The sequence below is a fragment of the Humulus lupulus genome, chromosome 2 (assembly GCF_963169125.1).
Source record: "Humulus lupulus chromosome 2, drHumLupu1.1, whole genome shotgun sequence".
Classification (NCBI taxonomy): Eukaryota; Viridiplantae; Streptophyta; class Magnoliopsida; order Rosales; family Cannabaceae; genus Humulus; species Humulus lupulus.
In genome coordinates, this window is record NC_084794.1 from 60,045,125 (window position 1) to 60,067,687 (window position 22,563).

The 22,563-nt window shown below is 37.3% G+C and overlaps 2 protein-coding genes across 3 annotated transcripts; one reads left to right on the forward strand and one right to left on the reverse strand.

The window, feature by feature from the left end:
- Positions 1-589: 589 nt before the first annotated feature.
- Positions 590-1,096, reverse strand: LOC133814322 (uncharacterized). The gene has a single exon (XM_062247299.1). The coding sequence runs from the start codon at positions 1,094-1,096 to the stop codon at positions 590-592; it is 507 nt and encodes a 168-aa protein (XP_062103283.1).
- Positions 1,097-5,923: 4,827 nt separating this feature from the next.
- LOC133817882 (nuclear transport factor 2-like) lies at positions 5,924-10,906 on the forward strand. Of its 2 annotated transcripts, XM_062250505.1 has the most exons (10): positions 5,924-6,186; positions 6,285-6,319; positions 7,003-7,190; positions 7,845-8,136; positions 8,235-8,455; positions 8,538-8,718; positions 9,060-9,181; positions 9,279-9,344; positions 10,086-10,149; positions 10,304-10,906. In XM_062250505.1, exons 2-10 carry the CDS (start codon positions 6,316-6,318, stop codon positions 10,549-10,551), a joined length of 1,386 nt encoding a protein of 461 aa, XP_062106489.1. In that variant the 5' UTR covers positions 5,924-6,186; positions 6,285-6,315; the 3' UTR covers positions 10,552-10,906. The 2 variants fall into 2 exon arrangements, with proteins under 2 accessions (XP_062106489.1, XP_062106490.1); XM_062250506.1 differs by lacking the exon at positions 6,285-6,319 and having other exon boundaries at positions 5,925-6,186.
- Positions 10,907-22,563: the final 11,657 nt, after the last annotated feature.

Here is a 22,563-nt window from a genome sequence, read left to right on the forward strand (position 1 = left end):
ATCTGAAATCACATGGCCCAGCACTAGCTTCAACCTGTTTGCAATCACCTTCGATATTATTTTATACAACACATTACAAAGTGACATCGGCCTAAAATCTCCCATATTCATATGTTGTTTCTTCTTTTGAATAAGAACCACATTGGTGTCATTTAGGACCTCTGCTAATAGACCACTAGTAAAAAAATCCTGAACCTGCTGCATAACATCCGTACCCACAATACTCCAAATTTTTTGATAAAACCCAGGAGTCATACCATCAGGACCTGGAGACTTATTTGGATTCATTTGGAATAGTGCATCTTTTACTTCCTTCTCTGAAATAGGCTTTAGCAAATCCATATTTTTCTCATCGGTAATCGAAGGGGTAATTCAATCTAGCACGTCCTCCCAATCCGTATTAGATGCTATAAAAAAGATTCTCAAAATAACTCATTATAACATTAGACAAGCCATTCTCCCAATCAACCCAAGCCCCATCACTCCCTTGCAATCTATGAATCTGATTCTTACGTCTATGAGCAGTAGAAATTAAATGGAAATACTTACTGTTCTGGGCACCTACTTGCAGCCACAGTTTCTTTGACCTCTACCTCCAAAATACTTCCCTTTGTGCTAAAATCTCAAACAACTTCTTTTGTTCTTCTTCATAGCTCTTAATAGAGTTCAGATCCCTGCCTTGTTTCAAACTTCTTATATGCCTCTTACAGTCCTGAATCAGGAGCCTAAAATTACCAGTATACTCAAAGCCCCACTGCAACAAAATCTCTCCACAGTGTCGAATCTTACTTTGAATGACTATGTTACAACAAATTTCCCAATTATCTTTTACCACTTGTTTACACAATGGTTCTCTTAACCAAGCATTTTCAAATTTAAACTTCCTCATCCTTGGGCCATGAACCTTATGAATTAATTCAAGCATCGACGGACAATGATCAGAAGGAGAAAGTTCAAGATTACTTAGCTTTGCATTTGTAAAATAATATGCCCATTGCTGCGATACCAAGGCTCTATCGATTCTCACCTCCACCCACCTCTCAAAACCTCTTCCTGATTCCCAAGTGAATTGATATCCTACCAAGTCCATATCCATTAGATTATAATCTTCTAGGACCTGCCGAAATCCATATATGAGCCAATTAGGATATGGGTTTCCACCTCCTTTGTCCTCCTAGCTTAAAACATTATTTAAGTCCCTCATAAGGCACCAAGGAAGAAACGATTTTCCAGCCAAAGGTCTTATTAAATCCCACGTCAATCCCCTTTTTCCCTTCTCGGCTCTCCATTCAAACTAGTCAAACGCCATTCCATGAACCTAGCAACTTTGATAATTACATCAATATAATTAAAAGAGTAATTGAGTAGCTGAACCTCTTCTTGGTGTCACCACAGTAACGCTACACCTCCACTTCTCCCTTGAGCTTCCACGACCACCATTCCTTCAAATCTTAGAGTTCTTTGGACCCTCTCTAACTGGTCTTTTATGCTAAGAGTCTCACAGAGAAACAAGAAATCAGGCTGCTTTAGGAACACTAACTCCTTAAGGAACTGAGCAGTCCGTGGATTCCCAAGCCCACGACAGCTCCAAGAAATAACACTCATAATTGTAGGTGGGCCTGCTCCAAAGGTCCCACCCCTTGGACGTTTTTTGAGAGCTTAGTAAGCTCACGGCCCAGTATCTCATCGGCTTAAGATAAAGGTCCAAGATGAATATCCCCACCCATTCTTCTTCGTTTAGGATCGGTTAAAGTCAAAGTCCCATTTTGAAATAAATCACTCCTTCTCGCCTCTTCCACTCCAATTGACTTTCCTCTCCTAATAGCTCTCACTCCCATAATTCCACTATCATTATCCTCCCTAATAACTGTTCCATCCAATCTGGCCTCATTTCCCTCAGATTGCCTCATTTCCATATCAACATCCCTAGAAATCGGGCCATGATTATTGTTCATTATCTGAGAAGGACCTTCCCCACTGCAACTGCCGGAAAACGGTAACGCCGATGGCTATCCCGACTTAAGCCACTTTGCCCCTATTTGATGATGTTGTCGCCTTGGCTGAGCACACATCCACACCCCCATACAATTTAGTGATCTCTTCCAGTGGTTGTTCAAACAATATTTCACAGAACCTTTCGGTATGTCCGATAATACCACAAATGAAGCAAAATGTTGGAACATATTCATATTTAAAGGTTGTCCAGAACCAGTCACCACCATTTTTACGTAACTTCATCTTTCTTTTCAAAGGTTCTTCAACATTGATGCGAACTCTGACCCTCAAATAATCTCTCCATACACCAATAATTTTTTTCGGGTATGACTCTATGAATGAACCAATGTAATTCCCCACATCTTTTACCACACGTTCTGACATAAACCTAGGTCTCAAATCATGCAACTAAACCCACATATCCAGCTTATTGAGATGCAATGACCTTGGATTATCACCCTGTTGTAGTCGCTCTATAATCAATTGGAATTTGTTGAATGTCCATGGACTCCCCTATATAAGAATTGAAACAAGAACAAGTTATTTTCCAATTGTTTAACATACAATCCTATGGCATGTCTCCATAATGAAGCCATCATATGTTGCATAACATCAAAATCAATCACTCTTTCAGTCAGAAACTTTCCCACCAGACACCACCTATCATCAATAATACTGCCTTCATCTTCCACAGTATCATGAGACAAACTTCCCTTCTCCTCTTCATCCAACTGAATGTTAGCATACCATTCTTCTAGATCACGTATTGTAGTACTGTTATCCGCCATCACTCAAAACTTCAAAATGAAGATACTTTCGTAGAACAATGACCACACACTCATGTCAAAAGACAAGACTTCTGAGAATATTTGTTTGATAATTTTTTTCCTACTTTAATTAATTAGGATCTTTAAGTTGGGGGGAAAAGGCACAATAATCATTTTATTTTAATATTTTCTTGGTAATGGAAATCTTCTTCCATAGGTGGACTATAAGAATAATTCCAATAAGTTGTGGAATGATGATTACTATGGAAATGCATTGCAAGGGATTCGAAGACAAAGCAAACAATGGAATGTAATTTCTGATTCCATTCCAATCTTCATTCAGTCGTACCAAAACATGTAGAGAGTATTTTGTTTTTTGTTTTTGTTTTTTGGTTTTGAGGTAATCAGTTTTCTTATTCTGTTATGCTCATTGTTGGAATGTTGTATTTCTGAGATTGGTAATACTGCTATGGTTACTAGTAAATATTTGTGCCATATAACTCGTTACCTTAAGATTCTTAGTGTTATTGTTTGTTTCAAGGTAACCAGCTACTTTAGTGTTGTTTATTTTTAGCGTTAAGGTAACCATTTTCTTTATATTGTTTTTTAGTGTTTCATATGTTGTTTTAGGGGATTGGGTTAACTGCTATGGTAACTGGTTACCTGTACATTTTATGTAGTGTTTAGATTGATTTCTTTTGTGCAGGGAAATTGGTTACCAAGTTCATGTAGTTTATTATTAGGCTATTATATCTTGTGTGTGTTTTTTTTTCTCTGCAGGATGTCCACTTTATGATAAGTATTCATAAGTGTTTCAGAACCATAGTTCAATATTTTAGGGACTCGACTATTATAAATGATTTGAGGAAACATCTGACCAAGAAACAAGAAAATATTTAAAAAAAATCTTTTTGGTCCCTTCCTAAATGTGCAAGAGCTTAACTTAACTTACACACACAATTGATTCAAATTCTGAATCAGAATGACATGCTTAGGGAAGTGTACCAAAAGAAGGAAGATATCGAAATTTGGTTTAAGTTGGATAGGAAAGTTGTCAGATTTTCTATTGATGAGTTTGCCAATAAATAACTGTATACATGGGAGTTTATAAATCACAATTTAATTTAGTTTAAATCAATTTATTAAAATATTATCAGTTCAGGAATTTAAAAAAGAAAAGGTAAATGCAATAACAAATCATGAAATTTACTTCCTCCCTCAAATACCACATTATTTTATATGTTCTCTCAAATACCACATTGTTTTATACATTCTTTTTTTTTTAAAAGGGAATTTTATATTTTTTTGAAGCAAATTCAAATATCCCATTGTTATATACATAATAATAATGTTTTTTCAAATGATAAACGCCCTCATCAATTATCGAAAGAAAAAAAACTGTTATTTGAGGCTAGCTCGTGTGGTTGGATGTATGAGTTTGCCAGGGAGGAGAAAGGTGTTGGGATTCAATTCCTCTTTGTAAAAAAAATCTAAAAAAAATAACTAATTAATGATAACTCAATAACTAATGCTTTACATAGAAGTGTATTTAATTATCTTCATTTTTTCCCACCAAAAAAAATTATCTTTATTTATAAAATCTTAGGAAAAAATTCTATTTAAAAAATAACAAAATTTTGGCTTACTTAATTTTCAATTTGAAATATATATATATATTTATTAAAATTCTATAATTTGAAATTAAAATTTATATATATATTTTTTTTTTGTTCCAATGAAATATATTCATTAAAAAAGTTATAATGTCATATAGTCCAAAAGACTAAATAAATTGAAGAAAATCATGGAAATCTTCTAGTCATACAAATTCGACGTACACTCTAAGAGTATGCACTATCAATCCATCACAACCTTATTAATTGTACGATGTACATAGATCAGAGACACTCCTGAAAAATTGGACAATAAACTTGTAATATACTCTAACAAAGTACCTAAGTCATTGCAATAAAAAGATTGTTTGAAAAATGAAGTCACAGTTGCTAAACAATCTAATTCAATAAAACTCAAAGGAAGACCTAGCATTAGGATCCGATCCAGTACTACCAGTAAAGCTACACATTATGCTTGTGTCATTATAAAGGAACCTACAAAACAAAACATATTACACAACATTAATAAAATAAAAATCATAGGAAAAAAATAAAATAAAACCAAACCTCTATATTAGTTAATAACCAAAGAAGATAATAATAAGAAATTTAATAAGCAAAAAAAAAATAAAAAAAGATATATTGTGACAACAAGAAATTTAATAAATAATAAGTAATTAAAAAAAAATTAGTAAATATATAATATGATAAATAATAAAAGATATTATATATTAAATTAAAAATAACTAACAATTTTTAAAAAAATCAATGGTCAGTTATTATGAAAAACTGAAACATATATTATTCCAAAAAAAAAAAAATTAATAAAGTAAAACAGAAAACTGAAACAAATATCCATTAAACTAGTTTTAATGAATAAATAAAATAAAATAAAATAAAAAAATTGAACAATAATCAGGATGTTAATTTTGTAACAAAAAAAATATTATCATCAAATAAATAAATCATACACTAAATAAATTAAATTGGAAAATAATATCTCTATAATTCAACGAGATGAAAAAAAAAATACTTATCTTATTAATTGTAGTATGAATCTTGAAGTTTTTAATTTTCAACAAAAGAAAACTTTAACAAACAAAATAAACATTGACAATACAATAAAGTAAAAACTTAACAAAAACTTGCTTGACAAGAACAAATTGAAAAAGAAAAGCACAGAACTGAACTTTTCTACCCAAAAACCCAATTAGGTAATGTAGAAAAACATATAAGTATTAATATTGAAATTATTAATGCAATATTGATTTATTAAATTAAAATCATTATTGAACAATTTTAAATATTTGTACATGATAAACACAGCCAAATGACAACAACTACGATTAAAAGGAGCACAAATAATAAAAATAATAAAGTGATATTTTTTATTTTCAAAAACGGTATATTTTTCAATTTTAATTTCTAATATTTTGAAAAACAGAATAAATCAAATATTTTTTTAGAGCAAAAAAATCAATCAAATATTTGAATACATTAACAACATTAAGTATTTTCATTTTTGAATTTATAAAGATCATCAAATCCTAATCCTACTCCAACAAATTCTCATCAAATAATTCTCTCTATATATGTATAGGAAGCCAGTGGAAAATAACATGACCCAATCAGTATCAGTGTGTGAGTGAAGATACATTAAATACTTCATTCATATCATAGTACGCAGTAGCTGTCGGACTCCTCTTCTTCTTCATCTCTCTCTCTTCGGCCTCCGGCGAAGCCTCTGTTCTCCACCTCTTTCTCATTCAGTTTCCGGCTCTATCGTCCACCTATAACATTTTCCGAAAGACGTAATCCTTTGTCCTTAATTTCTCATCTTAAATTATATTCATATTGTTTGCTTTTTATACTTTCCGCTAATGGTTTCTTCATCGAATTTTGCCTCAAGTTGATTCTGGAATGGTGTTTTGGCCAATTAAATGGGTAGTTTTTCTTTATTTATTTTTTGTATTTTGTATACACATTTTGCCTATGATCATGCATTGCTGTGGTTCTCGAATTGGGGTTTAATGCTTATAAATTAGCTGTGTTTGAATGCTGGGATTCATATCTCTTGTTTTCTCTGATTGGCTCTATTCGTTTTGTCCTTTGAGGTGGTTTTAGGGTTTGCATTTGAAGCTTTGCTCTGTTTTCGATTTAACATGTGAGCAATGCTGATGGAGGAAATTTTCTCAAATTTATTGCACTAAGATTTGGGGGCGCGATTGCATCTTCTAAGCTTCCTAGGTCACAGCTATGTTGAACAAATTTTCGTGGGTTGTCAAAATAGCATTAATGCTTTTAGGGTTTCTTGATAGTTATTCTCTAATTTACTATTTTATTGTTTCACTGTTTTATATTTTGTGTTTGGTTATTAGTTTTAACATTTGTTATCATAGCAATCGATGGTTCTTCAGTCCAGAGTCATGAGAACTCCACATTTGAACTTGTTTAAGAATTATAATGTCTTCTATCTGTGGAACCCAGTATTACTTTTAGATTTGGTAGTTGCTAATATTGGTTTAAATATAAGCTAGTGGGAAATAAGCCATGCTTCTGCATCTCTTACTAACTGGGGGCCTAACCTTTGAGACGTTTCTGATTCTATTATTTCTGGGTTTTGACAGATATGGCCTTGCAGACAGCAAGTCCTCCTACGGCACCCAGTGCCCAAGTTGTAGGGAATGCTTTTGTTGAGCAATATTATCATATTCTTCACCACTCTCCTGAGTTGGTTTTCAGATTTTATCAGGATTCAAGTGTCATTGGCCGACCGGACTCCAACGGCATAATGACATCAGTGACTACCATGCAAGTAAGATTCCTCATTGGTATTTTTCGATATCTTTTTTTTTAATTATTTTTATTGCTTACGGGAAATTAATGTCATATGCAATTTTGTTTTCCTTCCGTTTGGAAAATAAAGATACTAGTCTTGTCTCTATTGCTTTTAAATGAATACTTTTCTCAATTTTCTGTTTCAATCCTTCTTTTTCATTTGAATTTAAAACTTTAAACATTCACATTAAAAGCATTCACTATGCCCTGCTTATCCCGTCTTTTCTGAATAAATTGGTTATATAAGAAAAGGCCTGAACACGTGGAATTTTTTTCTTTGTCTTTTAATTTTCTGTAAGTCAAGTTTATGATTCATTTTTTAAGGGGCGCCTGGAAGTTGGGAAAAAATAACAATACAGAAAATGACTTCTCAACATGTGACTACTTTCAATTTAATATTGCAATAACAGCCACAAGTTATCTGCATGTCGTTTACCAGAGTGTATTTACCTCTTTCTGACCAAAATACTTGAATTTTACTGGCAACAAATCATTTTAGAAATTTCCCGAGCAACTACTGATGGAATTTTTCCACCCCTTTTTTTCCGTCATAACATAGGAAAAAATAGTTAAGTGTTGTTGACATGACATACAACTAATCCATTATTAATATGTTTTTTCATTGGAACAGGGTATCAATGAGAAGATCCTTTCCTTGGATTATAAGGAGTATAAGGCTGAGATAAAAACTGCTGATGCTCAAAAGTCTTATAAAGATGGGGTGACTGTATTAGTTACTGGATGCTTGACCGGCAAGGATAACTTGAAAAGGAAATTCTCACAATCGTTTTTCCTCGCCCCACAAGACAGCGGGTACTTTGTCTTGAATGATGTCTTTAGGTACATAGATGATGGAGACCTGTTGGAGAATCCTTCAGTTAATAAAGTTGATGATGTTAAGGTCCCATTAAACCCTGATCCTGGTTAGTTGTACCCCCTTTTTTTTTGTTCATTTTTCTTATAATTATCATTTCATGTTTTACATTGAACTCCTTTTAAGTTTCATAAATGTTGTTTGCAGAGCCAACTCATGTTCCTGCCCGTCCTGCACCAGATCCTGAAATTGTTCATGAGGAAGCAGCAGATCAAAATGTTGATGAGAAAGCTTATGACGCATCAGCCCATGACAGATCTGTTTTAGAACCCCCATCCCGTTCACATGAGAGTGATCTACCTTTGGAGATTGAATCAGCTTCTACAACAGCCGTAGATGATGCTCCAAAAAAGTCATATGCATCCATTGTAAGTTGTCAATACAGTATTCTATTCATTTGAATTATTTTATGTTGATCGTTTTATTATAATTTGGTATGTGTGATTGTAGGTCAAAGTAGCAAAAGGGAGTCCCAGACCGACTAGAGTTTATGTGCCAAGTAATGCAGTAAAAGTACCTTCTATTGAAACAGGAAATCAATCTCTTGGGTTGGCAGTCCTGGACCCAGTGTCTCAAACATCAGCCCCTAGTAGCACCAGTCCTCAAGAGAGTAGCAATGGCAGTGAAGAAGGTACTCTTGTTGTGTTTGATTCTTCTTTTGCTTTGATATTATTTAGTTTTTGCCTATAGAAAATATTTATCCCCTCTTTCTTATTGTTAGATGTGTTTTCTCCCCAAACACTTGAATCATACTTCTAAAAAGGCAACTAAACATATTTTCTTTTTTTTTTTAACCCAATCAAATAATTAAGCAGCAATGGTTGGTTAGAACAAATACTATGGCTGTGTTTGTACTTTTGTTTATTTATTTGTTTTTTTCTTTATCAAATATGAAGTGAACAAGTTAATTTATTTCCAATCTTCTGTTCCTCAATATTGGCAGTGTCTAATACACCATTTCATTTGTTATAGTTGAGGGTTACTCTATTTACATTAGAAATCTGCCCTTATCTGTTACGGATGCTGAGCTTGAGATAGAATTCAATAAATTTGGACCAATAAAGCAAGGAGGCGTACAAGTCAGAAATAACAAGGTACAACTCTTTGGCATTCTGCATAACTTGAATGGTAGATGATTTGCATTTTTGACACAATATAATGTCTTCAATCCCTTTTGATTTGTGATGGCAGCAACAAGGATACTGCTTTGGCTTTGTTGAATTTCAGTCTTTAAGTTCCATGAATAGTGCAATTCAGGTGCGTTCACTTGGTAGTTTTTGATAAGTTTATGCCCAACTCTTCTTGAGATTTGATACATATTCATTAGTACCGGGATTTTATTAGGTGATTTGGCTTAAGCCTTTGGTTTTTTTTTTCTTGATGTTAAAATTAAGCAAGCCCATTACATTTATTTGCAATGAAAAGAATGACTCTCTGCTCAATTATCAAGGCCGTATGCATTATGAAAATACTATTGTAGCCAGTTCTAGAACATAGTCATTTACCTTGGGGAATCATTCTAGTTTTCTACTGATGATCTTGATTGCCAAGTCATTTACCTATGTAATTTTTGTATCAAGGTGAGCTCTGTTTTTGTTTTAATTCTGATTTAATGTAAAGCTGATGTTCGTTGCAACTTTATATTGGTCAAGAAAAATAATATCAGCACCTTGGTTTCACGATCAATCCTATGATCAATTCAATACAAACATAATTGTTGCACAACATGGTTCAAATATTGCTCATGCTGTATTTTGTCATGCTTTGATAACCATAAGCGAGGCAGGAGTGTAGGATATTTTGAGATGAGTTGTTTTTCTTCACTGCTAAAAACAAGCATGTTGTTATTCTTTTAACCACCTTACTACATTTTGGTGTGCTGAGCATTGACATATACTAGTGAAAAATTATAGTTGCCAACTAGTACAACTATTCTCTTATTGGTGTGTTGCCATATTCAGCCATGTATCATTGAACACTTTGAACCATCTGTTTCAGGCTTCACCAATCACTATTGGGGGACGACAGGCTGTTGTTGAAATAAAAAGAACTACTACTCGAGGTAAGTTCTGAGCACTTGGGCTCTTCTTCACTGAATGAATCGCAATGAACATTTCAAAGAATGTTTATATGTTGTGTTACTGTTATTTGCCTTTGTTTGATATCTGAACACTCAACCCTCATTTGTATTACTTTATCATCTTTGCTTCTTGTAGTTGGTGATAATGGAAGAGGAGGCAGGTTCCCTCCAGGAAGGGGTGGATTCCGGAGTGATAGCTTTAGAAGTCGTGGAAATTATGGTGGCGGTAGGAGCTTTGGTAGAAATGAGTATGCTAGCAGGGGTGAATTCTCTGGTCGAGGTAGGAGTTTGGGTGGGCATGGAGGAGATGGTTATCATCATGGCAGGGGAAGAAGCAGCCGTGCAAGTGGACCGAAACACAATGCTGCTGCAGGCTTAGCGTGATTTTTTTTTTATTGACGAATTTGCTTAAGTGGGCTATTTAATGATGGTAGCAGTAATAGTAGTAGTAGTCTATAGTAGCAGTAGTAGTAGTAGTAGAAACATTGAATTGAAGAGGCATTGTTTTTGCTGCAGTTTTAGGTTTCTTATCTAGTACGAAAGTTTTGGCTAGGCAGCTCTTTTCCCCCAGGAATGTAGCTTTGCAGAGATTTTGAGCTCATTCTCATTCTCATCTTCCATTTTTATTGGAATTGATGGAAAATTACTTAGTTTTTTAGTTTATAGATGCTGTAATAGAATGATCCCAACAGTTAAATAGTTTACAATCTTAATTTGAATTTGCATGGTTGCCCATTTATTTATATATATATATATATAATATTGATATGATGACTCAGCCTAAATGACAGAAGAAACTTCAGAGATTTACGATCCAAGGGGCTTCCATTAATTTTTACATATTTCAATGAATTTGAAACTTGCCGTTCTCTTATCTGATCGACGATTCTAATCCAAAGTCTGGTTTGATTGAGAAAGTTAATGTTCATTTTTATTTTTTCTAGTGATAAAAAAATTAAAATTAAATAAAGTTATTTGAAGTGATAGAAATTGTTTTGGTGAATTTTGAAGACAACAAGGATTCTCCTAATCTTGGATGATAAAGCTTCTGCTGAACAAGAATATTTGTATCCCTTCTCATACCTCTACTATGTTCTAAAAACAAATATTGTTGTTCAAGTAGATCCTAATGAAGAGCTAATGAGTGAATTTGTTGAAAATTTTGATGAATGATTTAGAGGTATTACATAAAAGTGAAAATCATTAGAGATTTGAAGATTTTAAATCTCAACTGTATCAACCCAAGCTTCTTATCAAAAATTAAAAAAAAAAAACTACATCAACCCAAGCTTCTTATATATAAAAAAAAAATACTACATCAACCCAAGCCTGAAAGTTTTAATTTGACTGGCGGCTTAACATATGTTGATTGGTAATTCTAAAGATAAAACCAATGTTGAAATTTGATTATTTGTATTCTTCTTCGTTTTCAACATTGGTTCTATGTTTTAATTAATTTGAATTATAAAAGACTAATATGCTTAAATTTAAATTCAATCATTTGATCTTTTATTAGGAGTATTAGCCTCATAAATCATGGTTGACATTGCTTGTAGTGATTTAGGACAAATCCATGATTTTAATTTAGTAGGAACAAAATCCAATATTATTAAAATAGTCATATTGGTTCTTGCCTTTTTGTTCTTTGCAAGAATAATAAAGTGGTTCATACATTGGTAAAAATTAATCTTCGGGACAATTTTTTTTCTTTATATGATGATATAATCGCTTCTTCTTTTAGGGCTATGGAGCAAAATAACTACATTCAACGTAAAAAAAATTAGCAAAATGTCCCCATTTTGAATTTTTTAGCAAAATAGACTAAAATATATTTAACCTCTTCTCTTTGCTAACACTAACATGGCTCTTTTTTTTTCCTTTCTTTTTAATATGCCTCCAATTTTTATTAGTGATGGAACTGCTTTCTTTTAAAGCGTTTTGTAGGAAATCTTGATATATAATTTACCAATTTTTTAAATATAATTGTTAGATAAAACAAATATACTACAATAGTAACATGCCTTCTTTATTTTATTTTGTTTTTCACTAATATGTTTTACCATTAAAATTTTAACATAACTTGAAAATAAAATTAACTAAAAGAAAAATCATATATCATGTAAACAATACTTTTAACCATTAAAAAAAATTGATGTCATATATTAAAAAATATATATCTCTCATGCTAATAATATTATAGAAAATTTCTACGGTAAGGACTTTAAAAATAGCTTTACCGGTGGGCCTCTTTTGTGTTCTCAACCCGTAAATAGTTTTCAGCACGATTTTTTTTTATGACCGTGTATATTACAGTTATTTAGAGCATCCTGCAAATTTTTAAAAAATTCCGAATAATTTACAGTGCCGAAAACTAGTTTAAAAACAGGTTGTTGCACGCGTGACTAATTTTTTTATGCGCGTGGAAAATAACATGTTTGAACCTAGTTTTTGGTACTGTAAATTATTCAGAATTTTCTAAATATTTGCATAATGCTCTAAATAACTACAATATACACGATTATAAAAAAAATCACGCGGAAAATATATTTAACCTCTTCTCTTTGCTAACACTAACATGGCTCTTTTTTTTTTTCTTTCTTTTTAATATGCCTCCTCCAATTTTTATTAGTGATGGAACTGCTTTCTTTTAAAGCGTTTTGTAGGAAATCTTGATATATAATTTACCAATTTTTTAAATATAATTGTTAGTTAAAACAAATATACTACAATAGTAACATGCCTTCTTTATTTTATTTTATTTTGTTTTTCACTAATATGTTTTACCATTAAAATTTTAACATAACTTGAAAATAAAATTAACTAAAAGAAAAATCATATATCATGTAAACAATACTTTTAACCATTAAAAAAAATTGATGTCATATATTAAAAAATATATATCTCTCATGCTAATAATATTATAGGAAATTTCTACGGTAAGGACTTTAAAAATAGCTTTACCGGTGGGCCTCTTTTGTGTTCTCAACCCGTAAATAGTTTTCAGCACGATTTTTTTTTATGACCGTGTATATTGCAGTTATTTAGAGCATCCTGCAAATTTTTAAAAAATTCCGAATAATTTACAGTGCCGAAAACTAGTTTAAAAACAGGTTGTTGCACGCGTGACTAATTTTTTTATGCGCGTGGAAAATAACATGTTTGAACCTAGTTTTTGGTACTGTAAATTATTCAGAATTTTCTAAATATTTGCATAATGCTCTAAATAACTACAATATACACGATTATAAAAAAAATCACGCGGAAAATATATTTAACCTCTTCTCTTTGCTAACACTAACATGGCTCTTTTTTTTTTCTTTCTTTTTAATATGCCTCCTCCAATTTTTATTAGTGATGGAACTGCTTTCTTTTAAAGCGTTTTGTAGGAAATCTTGATATATAATTTACCAATTTTTTAAATATAATTGTTAGTTAAAACAAATATACTACAATAGTAACATGCCTTCTTTATTTTATTTTATTTTGTTTTTCACTAATATGTTTTACCATTAAAATTTTAACATAACTTGAAAATAAAATTAACTAAAAGAAAAATCATATATCATGTAAACAATACTTTTAACCATTAAAAAAAATTGATGTCATATATTAAAAAATATATATTTGTCATGCTAATAAAATTATAGGAAATTTCTAGGGTAGGGACTTCAAAAAGAGCTCTACCGGTAGAGCTCTTTTGTGTTCTCAACCCGTGAATAGTTTTCAGCGCAATTTTTTTTATGACCGTGTATATTGCAGTTATTTAGAGCATCCTGCAAATTTTTAGAAAATTCTGAATAATTTACAGTGCCGAAAACTAGTTTAAAAACAGGTTGTTGCACGCGTGACTAATTTTTTTATGCGCGTGGAAAATAACATGTTTGAACCTAGTTTTCGGCACTGTAAATTATTCAGAATTTTCTGAAAATTTGCAGAATGCTCTAAATAACTACAATATGCACGATTATAGAAAAAATCACGTCGAAAATTGTTCACGGATCAGAAATACAAAAGAGCCCCACCGGTGAGGCTCTTTTTGGAGGCCCTACCATAGGATTATCCTAAAATTATATAACACCTAATTAGTTTATTGGGGAATTCTCCTATAAGGGCTTCATTTTAAGACCTACCGGTAGGGCTCTCAGTGTTCTCAACCCTTGAACAGTTTTCGGCGCGATTTTTTTATGACCGTGTATATTGTAGCTATTTAGAGCATCCTGCAAATTTTCAGAAAATTCCGAATAGTTTACAGTACTGAAAACTAAGTTCAAACATGTTGTTGCACGCATGACTAATTTTTTTTATGTGCGTGGAAAACAACATATTTGAACCTAGTTTTCAGTACTGTAAACTATTTAGAATTTTCTGAAAATTTGCAGGATGCTCTAAATAGCTACAATATACACGGTCATAAAAAAGATCGCGCCGAAAACTGCTCACGGGTCGAAAAACACTGAGAGCCCTACTAGTAGGGCTTAAAGTGAAGCCCCTATAGAAGAATTGTCTTTAGTTTATTTACATAACAAAAATCATCAATAAAATAACATTTGTTGAAGTTAAAATTTTTGACATATCATGCTTTATAAAATACAAAAATATAGGTTTTAATATTTTTTCTTCAAATGAACAACAGGCACCCCAGCGCCTAAAACTACTAAAAGAAATCCCTAAAACTTGGCAATTGCTTAAGGTGAAAAAAAAAAAAAAGGACAAGCTTATAGTATATAAATGTTATCCAAAAAAAAAAACACGAATGACGTGGCAAGTGATTCCCGGACACGTGGCTGACACTTGGCGAAAATCTGCTAGGGTATCGACCAGAAGAGATATTACAGGCAAAAGGCAGTCGAAGCTTACCTGCGACCAGTATGGTCGCAGGTTCCGCATGCCTCATGATACTTTTATAAAGATCTTAGTCAATTCCGAAATTGACTCCCATGATTTCCTGAGTATCCAATTATTTAGGAAAGAATATCTGTAACAAATTAATGTAATCCCCCTTGAGCCTGTAAATAGAGAAAGATAGCTCAAGGAAGGGACTTTTGGCCTCCGAATTATTTGAGACTAGAGTGATTCTATTTGATATATTGTCATGTTCTTCAGAGGTTAGTGAAACTCATTGAACCCTAGTTCTTTGATCACTCCTTTAAATCCTATATCAATAACAATTCAAGTGGACGTAGGTTATTACCAGATTCGAGGGCCGAACCACTATAAACTTTTGTGTTCCTTATTGTTTCGTCATCATATTCTTTCCAACGTGTTTGTCTACATCAAGCAAATTGACTCTGTGTCGGTTGGCCAAAATCAGGGTCAACATTCTGGTGCTTTCATTGAGAGCTTCATACATTATCGTTGAAAGAACAATGGTGAAAACTACCAGGAAAACTGGACAGGCGGCCGGTGCAGCACCATCTAAACCGCCTCCTCCTTTTCCCAACGTGGCTGAGGATGAGCCACATTTGGAATTTGATGAGGAAGAAATGGACGACGCGACGCTGAAGAGTACCCTAGGGGCATTACATGAGGAGCTGGCCAATCTGAGGGCCGGCCAGGAAAGTGCTGCCGAAATCATGGCGCGGTAGCAACAAGAAATTGAGCGGCAGCGCTTGGAGCTGAGTGAAAGGCAGACGGAGATGGACCGTCGCCAGAGGGAGGCCATGGCAGCCCTCGAGGCAGCCTTGCAATTGGCTAGGAATCAGGCTGCACCTGCCTCACAGCCTGATCAACCCGCAAATGGGCCACCCCACAAGGGTCCCAATCCTAGCCCGCCTATCCAACCCTCAAGCCCACAAAGGCCCGAGCAGCCACCGGCGCCTCAGGACGATGTCCCGCTAGGAGACCCTGAAGTACAGCCTCCATCCCAAACTGGTTGCGGCAATCCCTCGCAGCATAGGTAGAATAGGACCGGGCAGCAGCCTCGTAGTCCTAGACGCCATAGGGGCGACGAGCCAAACCCTCCGAGAAGAGGACAGCATCCTCTTGGTAACAGGAGGAACTCAGAGTTAGGCTCTGTGGTCCGAGGCCCCCCATGGCATGATAATGCACGGGGACCTAACGACCAACGCAGACCACCCTCTAATGCTCGGGAGGGTCTAGCCCGAGAAGGCAATCGAGGGAACAGTCGATCCCACCATAGCCAATCAAGATTCAGAGATGGCCATGGTTATAATGAGGCCGACTCAGGCAGAGGGAATGCCGGTCGGAGAAATGAAGAAAGAGGTGGAGGCAGAAGCCAGCTACCTCAGGATGACCAATCCGACAGACGGGACGCTGGGGGGCAGCCCAAACAAAATAACGTCTTCAACCAGCGCGGAGCTAGCGAGCAACGGAGGAGAGATGAGGACTTGAGAGATGTACTCAACGATCGCCGCGAGCAGCACGGTGAGTATGTCCCCCCAGCACCAGAGGCCACGACGATTCCTGGCGCTGTGCAGGCCTAGATAGATGCCCTCAACCAGGCAGTGCAGCAGCTGGTCAGGGGAAGAACATCTTACATTGACCACGACAGGAGGAAAGGCACTCCTTTCGTCCAGAGGATAGCTATGGCAGAGACTCCTAGCAAGTTTAAAATGCCTACGCTTCCGAACTTTGATGGGTATGGTGACCCGGTATCTCACGTCAACAAGTTTGAGATACAAATGGACATTCAGAAAGTGTCTGAGGACGCTCGGTACAGGATCTTCCCTGCAACACTTTTTGATGCCGCACAGGAGTGGTTTTTTAAATTCCCTCCTGCAAGTATAGTTTCCTGGGAAATGTTTGTAAAGGAATTTTACGGACAGTTCTATGCAGGTCGTGTGCACCCGACTGAGGCAAACCAGCTAGTTGAAATACGCCAGCAAGATGGAGAACCACTGAAGGACTACGTCCAGCGCTTTATGCGAGCAGCTGCTGGAGCAAAAACAGTGGGAGACGAAGGCAAGATGATGGCTATAACCGCAGGGGTTAAGCACCGCACACCCCTCTGGGAAAGCCTCCGAAAACATGGGGTTAGAATTACCCAGGAATTCTTAGATCGAGTTGATCGCTACATCAAGCTCGAAGACGCCATCGCCAACGAAGGAAAGCCCCCAGGCTAGGACAAGGGGACTGCTGAGCCTGCCAAAGCCGCCAATGGGTCCAAGCCCAACGGCAACGGAAAAGGCAACGAGAACGGCAACGGCAATGGCAAGAATGGGGGGAAACGGCCACACAACAAGCCTTCCACCTCTGACAATAAACGATCCAAGGGTAACCGTTATGAACCTCGGTTCACTAACTATACTGCCCTTATTAAATCTCGGGGAGAGGTTTATCAGGCCATGAGTTCCAGCGTGCCTTATAAGAAACCTGCTCCCATTCGAAAATATATTTCAAGAAAAGACACTACCAAGTTCTATCGTTATCATAACGACTACGGACATGATACCAAAAAATGCAACCAACTGAAGGATGAGATCGAGTTCCTTATTAGACAAGGACACTTGAGAAGATATAAACGGGCCTAAGGAAATTCCCAACGAGAAGCTCCAGGTGGCAACGAGCAAGCGCCCACACGCCAACGCTCGCCACCATTGCAGCCTGACCCCGTAACTGACACATTGTTAACCATCTGTGGAGGGCCACACCTCGCGGGAAACAGCGGAAAGGTCAAAGAACGATATGCTCGGACTCTGCGCCACGACCAGGACATCGAGATGATGATTGTGGGTGACCGCGTGTCGAAAAAGGCTCAATCAGAAGAGGGCAAAATAACCTTCTCTGATAGCGATGCCCAACATGTCCAGTTCCCACATTCCGATCCGCTGGTCGTGGATATCCAAATGGCCAACATGATGGTGAAGAGAGTGCTGGTTGATACAGGAAGTTCGGTGAACATCTTGTATAAGTCTTCACTGGAACGCATGAAGTTGTCTGTTAAGGACCTAGAGCCCTACAATCAAACAATATACGGCTGCTCTGGAGAGGGACTCGCCCCCGCAGAGTCAATCAGACTACCAGTGACAGCAGGTACAGCGCCTGCTACCAGGACATTACTTGCTACTTTTATAGTAGTCAATTGTCCTTCGGCGTACAATGCCGTCATTGGGAGGCCTATACTGGTTGATCTACGGGCAATCACCTCTATGTGGCACTTAGCCATGAAATTCCCGACAAACGCAGGGGTAGGACGCGTGTTGGGAAATCAGAGGGAGGCTAGGGAGTGCTACAACGCCTTAGTCACGAAGGCGAAGAAGGGAGCGTCAAAGAGCACTCCCCCAGATAGTTTGCAGATGGAAATTGGTACACAAGCCCAATCCAGTGATGAAGTCACCAAATAGGGTGCTGCCCAAAGTGAGGATAGAGATTTAGATCATCGCTTTGGGGATTTTGAAAAAAATGTTGGACCCGTCGAGGACCTGGAAGAGGTCCAACTTGACGAGAAAGACCCGACCAGAGTCATGAAGGTCGGGAAAAACTTAGAACCAACCACGAAGCATGCACTGGTGGAGTTTTTGCGGAAAAACCAGGAAGTCTTTGCCTGGTCTCACAAAGACATGGCTGGGATAGACCCTGCAGTTATCAGCCATGTCCTGAACATAAACGAGAGTTTTCCACCCGTGCAACAGAAAAGAAGGCTGCTCGATAAGGAACGGTCGAGAGCCTTAAAAGAAGAAGTTGAGAGATTAAAGGAGAATGGGTTCATCAGGGTGGCGTTTTATCCATCGTGGGTCTCAGTACTGGTTCCCAAGCCTAACGACAAATTGCGAACCTGTGTGGATTTTATAGATCTCAATAAAGCCTGCCCGAAGGATTGCTTCCCACTCCCAAGGATCGACCAATTGGTCGATGCTACTGCAGGACACAAGATCCTCTCTTTCATGGATGCATACTCAGGCTACAATCAGATCAGCATGCATCCCCCTGACGAGGATCACACCAGCTTTCGGACCAATACGGGATTATACTGTTATAAAGTAATGCCCTTCGGACTGAAAAACGCAGGTGCGACTTACCAGCGATTGGTTAACCACATGTTTAAAGAGTTTATCGACGTAAACATGGAGGTGTACGTGGACGACATGCTAGTAAAGTTGAAAAAGGCAGAAGGACATGTGAAGGATTTGCAAGAGTGTTTCGATGTATTGAACAAGTACCAGATGAAACGAAATCCTCTCAAATGTTCCTTCGGAGTTGAATCAGGGATGTTTTTGGGGTTCATTGTTAATTCAAGAGGAATCGAGGCCAACCCCAACAAGATAAAAGCCTTGATCGACATGAAATCGCCAGAGAAGATCAAAGACGTACAAAGTTTAACTTGGAGGATTGCAGCCCTAAGTAGATTTATTTCAAAGTCAACGGATAAGTGCGTCCCTTTCTTCAATCTACTTAGGGGCAATAAGAAATTTGAATGGACAGGAGATTGCGAGTAAGCTTTTAAGGCCTTGAAAACCCACTGGTGTCCCTCCAACAGATACCGCGGGATCAGAATTCGAACGCAGATGCCTTAGCCAAACTCGCGAGCGCGAAAGATGGTGACACTTTGAATATTGTGCCAGTAGAAAGATTGATCGAGCCAAGCATACGAGCAAATGAAACCAGTATGGAAATCCGAATGGAGGATACATGGATGGCGCCTTATTTGGAGTATCTTACAAATGGTGTACTACCAGTAGATAGAAACAAGGCCAGAACTCTTCAAAGGCAGGCTGCTAGGTATATACTGGTCGATAATGTTCTATACTGAAGGGGATATTCCATGCCACTGCTCAGATGTATTACACCAGAGAAAGCTAAGGAGCTAATGAAGGAAGTACATGAAGGCTTCTGTGGAGATCACGCTGGGGGGAAAAGTTTGGCGAAAAATATTCTAAGGCAGGGTTATTTCTGGGCGACTATGAACGAAGATTCAGTGGAGTTTGTGCGAAAGTGCGATAAGTGTCAGAGATTTTCCAAAATCCCACGCGCAACTCCAAACAAGTTAAAACAGATGCAGAGTCCTTGGCCTTTTGCAGTATGGGGTATAGACTTGATTGGATCCCTGCCAACGGGAAAAGGCGGAGTGAAGTACGCAGTTGTAGCAGTCGACTACTTCACCAAATGGGCTGAAGCTGAACCACTCGCTACCATAACCACCAAGAAAGTTCTTGACTTTGTCATCAAGAACATTGTTTGCCGATATGGTTTGCCTCAAAAAATCGTCTCAGACAACGGCACCCAATTTGACAGTAACTTATTCACCGACTTCTGCAAAAGGCACGAGATTATCAAAAGCTTTTCTTCAGTCGTGCATCCGCAAGCAAACAGGCAGGTCAAAGCAGTGAATAAAATGCTTAAAGACACCCTGAAGAAAAGGCTTGAAGACGCTAAAGGAGCATGGCCAGAACAACTGCCTGAAGTCCTCTGGTCGTATAGAACTTCTCACCGAACAGCGACAGGTCATACCCCGTTTTCCTTGGCATACGGGTATGAAGCTATGTTACCTGTCGAATTAGATCCCCCCTCGCATCGACACATTGCATACGACCAGAGCCAGAATAGCCAACTAATGATGGAGTCCCTAGACTCAATTGAAGAAATACGAGAAAGAGCCCAACTCCGAGTTGCTGCGTACCAGCAAAAGGTCGCCCAGTATTTTAACTCAAAGGTGAAAGAAAGGAAATTCAACGTTGGTGACCTAGTGCTACGACAAGTTTTCTTGAATACCCACGACTCCACTGCTGGAGTGCTCGGACCAAATTGGGAAGGACCTTACCAGATTGAAGAAGTCCTTCATCCGGGCACCTACAAACTTGCACGCTTAAATGGAGATCTCGTTCCACGCTATTGGAACGGTGAACACCTGCGCAAGTACTACCAATAAATAATCCTTTTTAAAGGACTGGCTTGTATTAATTTTTACTTTTTACAAGTTTCGAAAAAGGGTTAGCCACGTTGTATGGCTAATCGCTTATAAGTGTAAGATCTTTTCTAAGATCACTCATAAAGACATGATTAGTCCATTTTTAATACGAGATTATAAGGGACTGCGCGCAGCCAGTCATTCTTGCCAACCTTTGTAAATTTATTTTACAAGTATTTGTTCATTATGTGTGTTGTTTTGCTATATTATAAGTGTTACGTTTCCTACCGAGCAGCGATGTTCGCACAGGTCGTGGTCAAGGCATGTGACCAAGGACCTAAAGCTCCTCGATCACTTGGGGGGCCTATAAGATACATCGATAGCAAAGCATACCAAAGGGTATGTAAACACATGAACAAAATAAGTGAAAGCATGCTACGGTACTTAGAGTATTTTTCAAAATTTATATTTTGTTGAATCAAACCAAAGTACTATGCTAAGTTCGGTCATGCGAATAGATGTTATAATAGATAAAAATATTATAATATCATAAGGCATTCTTTTACACCGCAAGCATCATTGCTTGGATGTAATTGTTCAAAGTAAACGGAAAGTTTGCTGCCCATGCAGAAAATTTAAATTTAAAAGTAAAAATTGTCTTTACAACACGACCCGTGGGTCATGTAATCGAAGAAAAATAAAAAAGAGAGAAATAAGTTCAAGGAGCAGGAGGGTCTTGCTCAGCACTCTGATTGGCCGCATTCTCAACAGCTCCTCCCTCCTCTGTGTCAGCAGTCGGCTGGATGCTTGGGGAAGCAGGAACCCTTGCTCTTTCTTCTTCTTCAGCCAATCGAGCAGTACAGCGAGCCAACTCAGCATTCCTGGCATCTTTTGGAAGGTAGTTAAAGTTGGCACCCCGGTTGTGTTTCCAAAAATCGTAGAAACACCGAAGTGTCGCATTCTTGTACCTCTCCAGATTATTAGCATTGGTAAGCTTCAGCTGCTCTACTTGGCTCTCAAGAACGGCTATGGCCTTGTCCTTATCTAGGAGCTCCTCCTTGAGCCTCTTGACTTCACGATATTGGACTCAGCTGGAATCCTGGTATTCATCCCTCTGCTTCTTCATAGCTACCTTAGAAGATTCAGCCTCTGCCAGCTTTGCCACCGCAGCATCCTTCTACTGGGTGACCACCTCCAACTCCCCAGCATGCCTGGCTTCTGCAGCCTGAAGCTCCTCAGTGGCTTTCAACTGGAACTCCTCGACGGCCTTGGCTCGAGCCTGATCGATGGTGGTAAGGGCACGGGTGCGAGCGGCAGTTATTGTCAGTATGGCCTGTAGTCAGGGAAATAAAAGTTAGACTACACTACAAAAAGGAGAAGTAAAATTCAAGAGAAAAAATACTTACGCTGGCCACTTCGTTAAGAGCCCTGTTGAGGATTTGGTCAACCCCCATGCCCTCAGCTTCAGCCATTGCCTCCCTGCAACGGTCATGCTTCAAGATATGAGCAAGGCGATCCTTAGCTGATTGCAGGGAGCAGTTCGAGAGCTTTTCCCCGGGAAGTTATGCTCGCAGAGTGTGCTCCCTTCGGGC

What these genes read in the sequence shown, in the direction of transcription:
- LOC133814322 (XM_062247299.1), bottom strand. Translation starts at nt 1,096, where the DNA reads ATGGATATGGACTTGGTAGGATATCAATTCACTTGGGAATCAGGAAGA.
- LOC133817882 (XM_062250505.1), top strand. An exon ending in AAAAGTCATATGCATCCATT is followed by an intron (nt 8,456 to 8,537) that starts GTAAGTTGTCAA and finishes GTGTGATTGTAG; the next exon opens with GTCAAAGTAGCAAAAGGGAG. An exon ending in TAGCAATGGCAGTGAAGAAG is followed by an intron (nt 8,719 to 9,059) that starts GTACTCTTGTTG and finishes CATTTGTTATAG; the next exon opens with TTGAGGGTTACTCTATTTAC.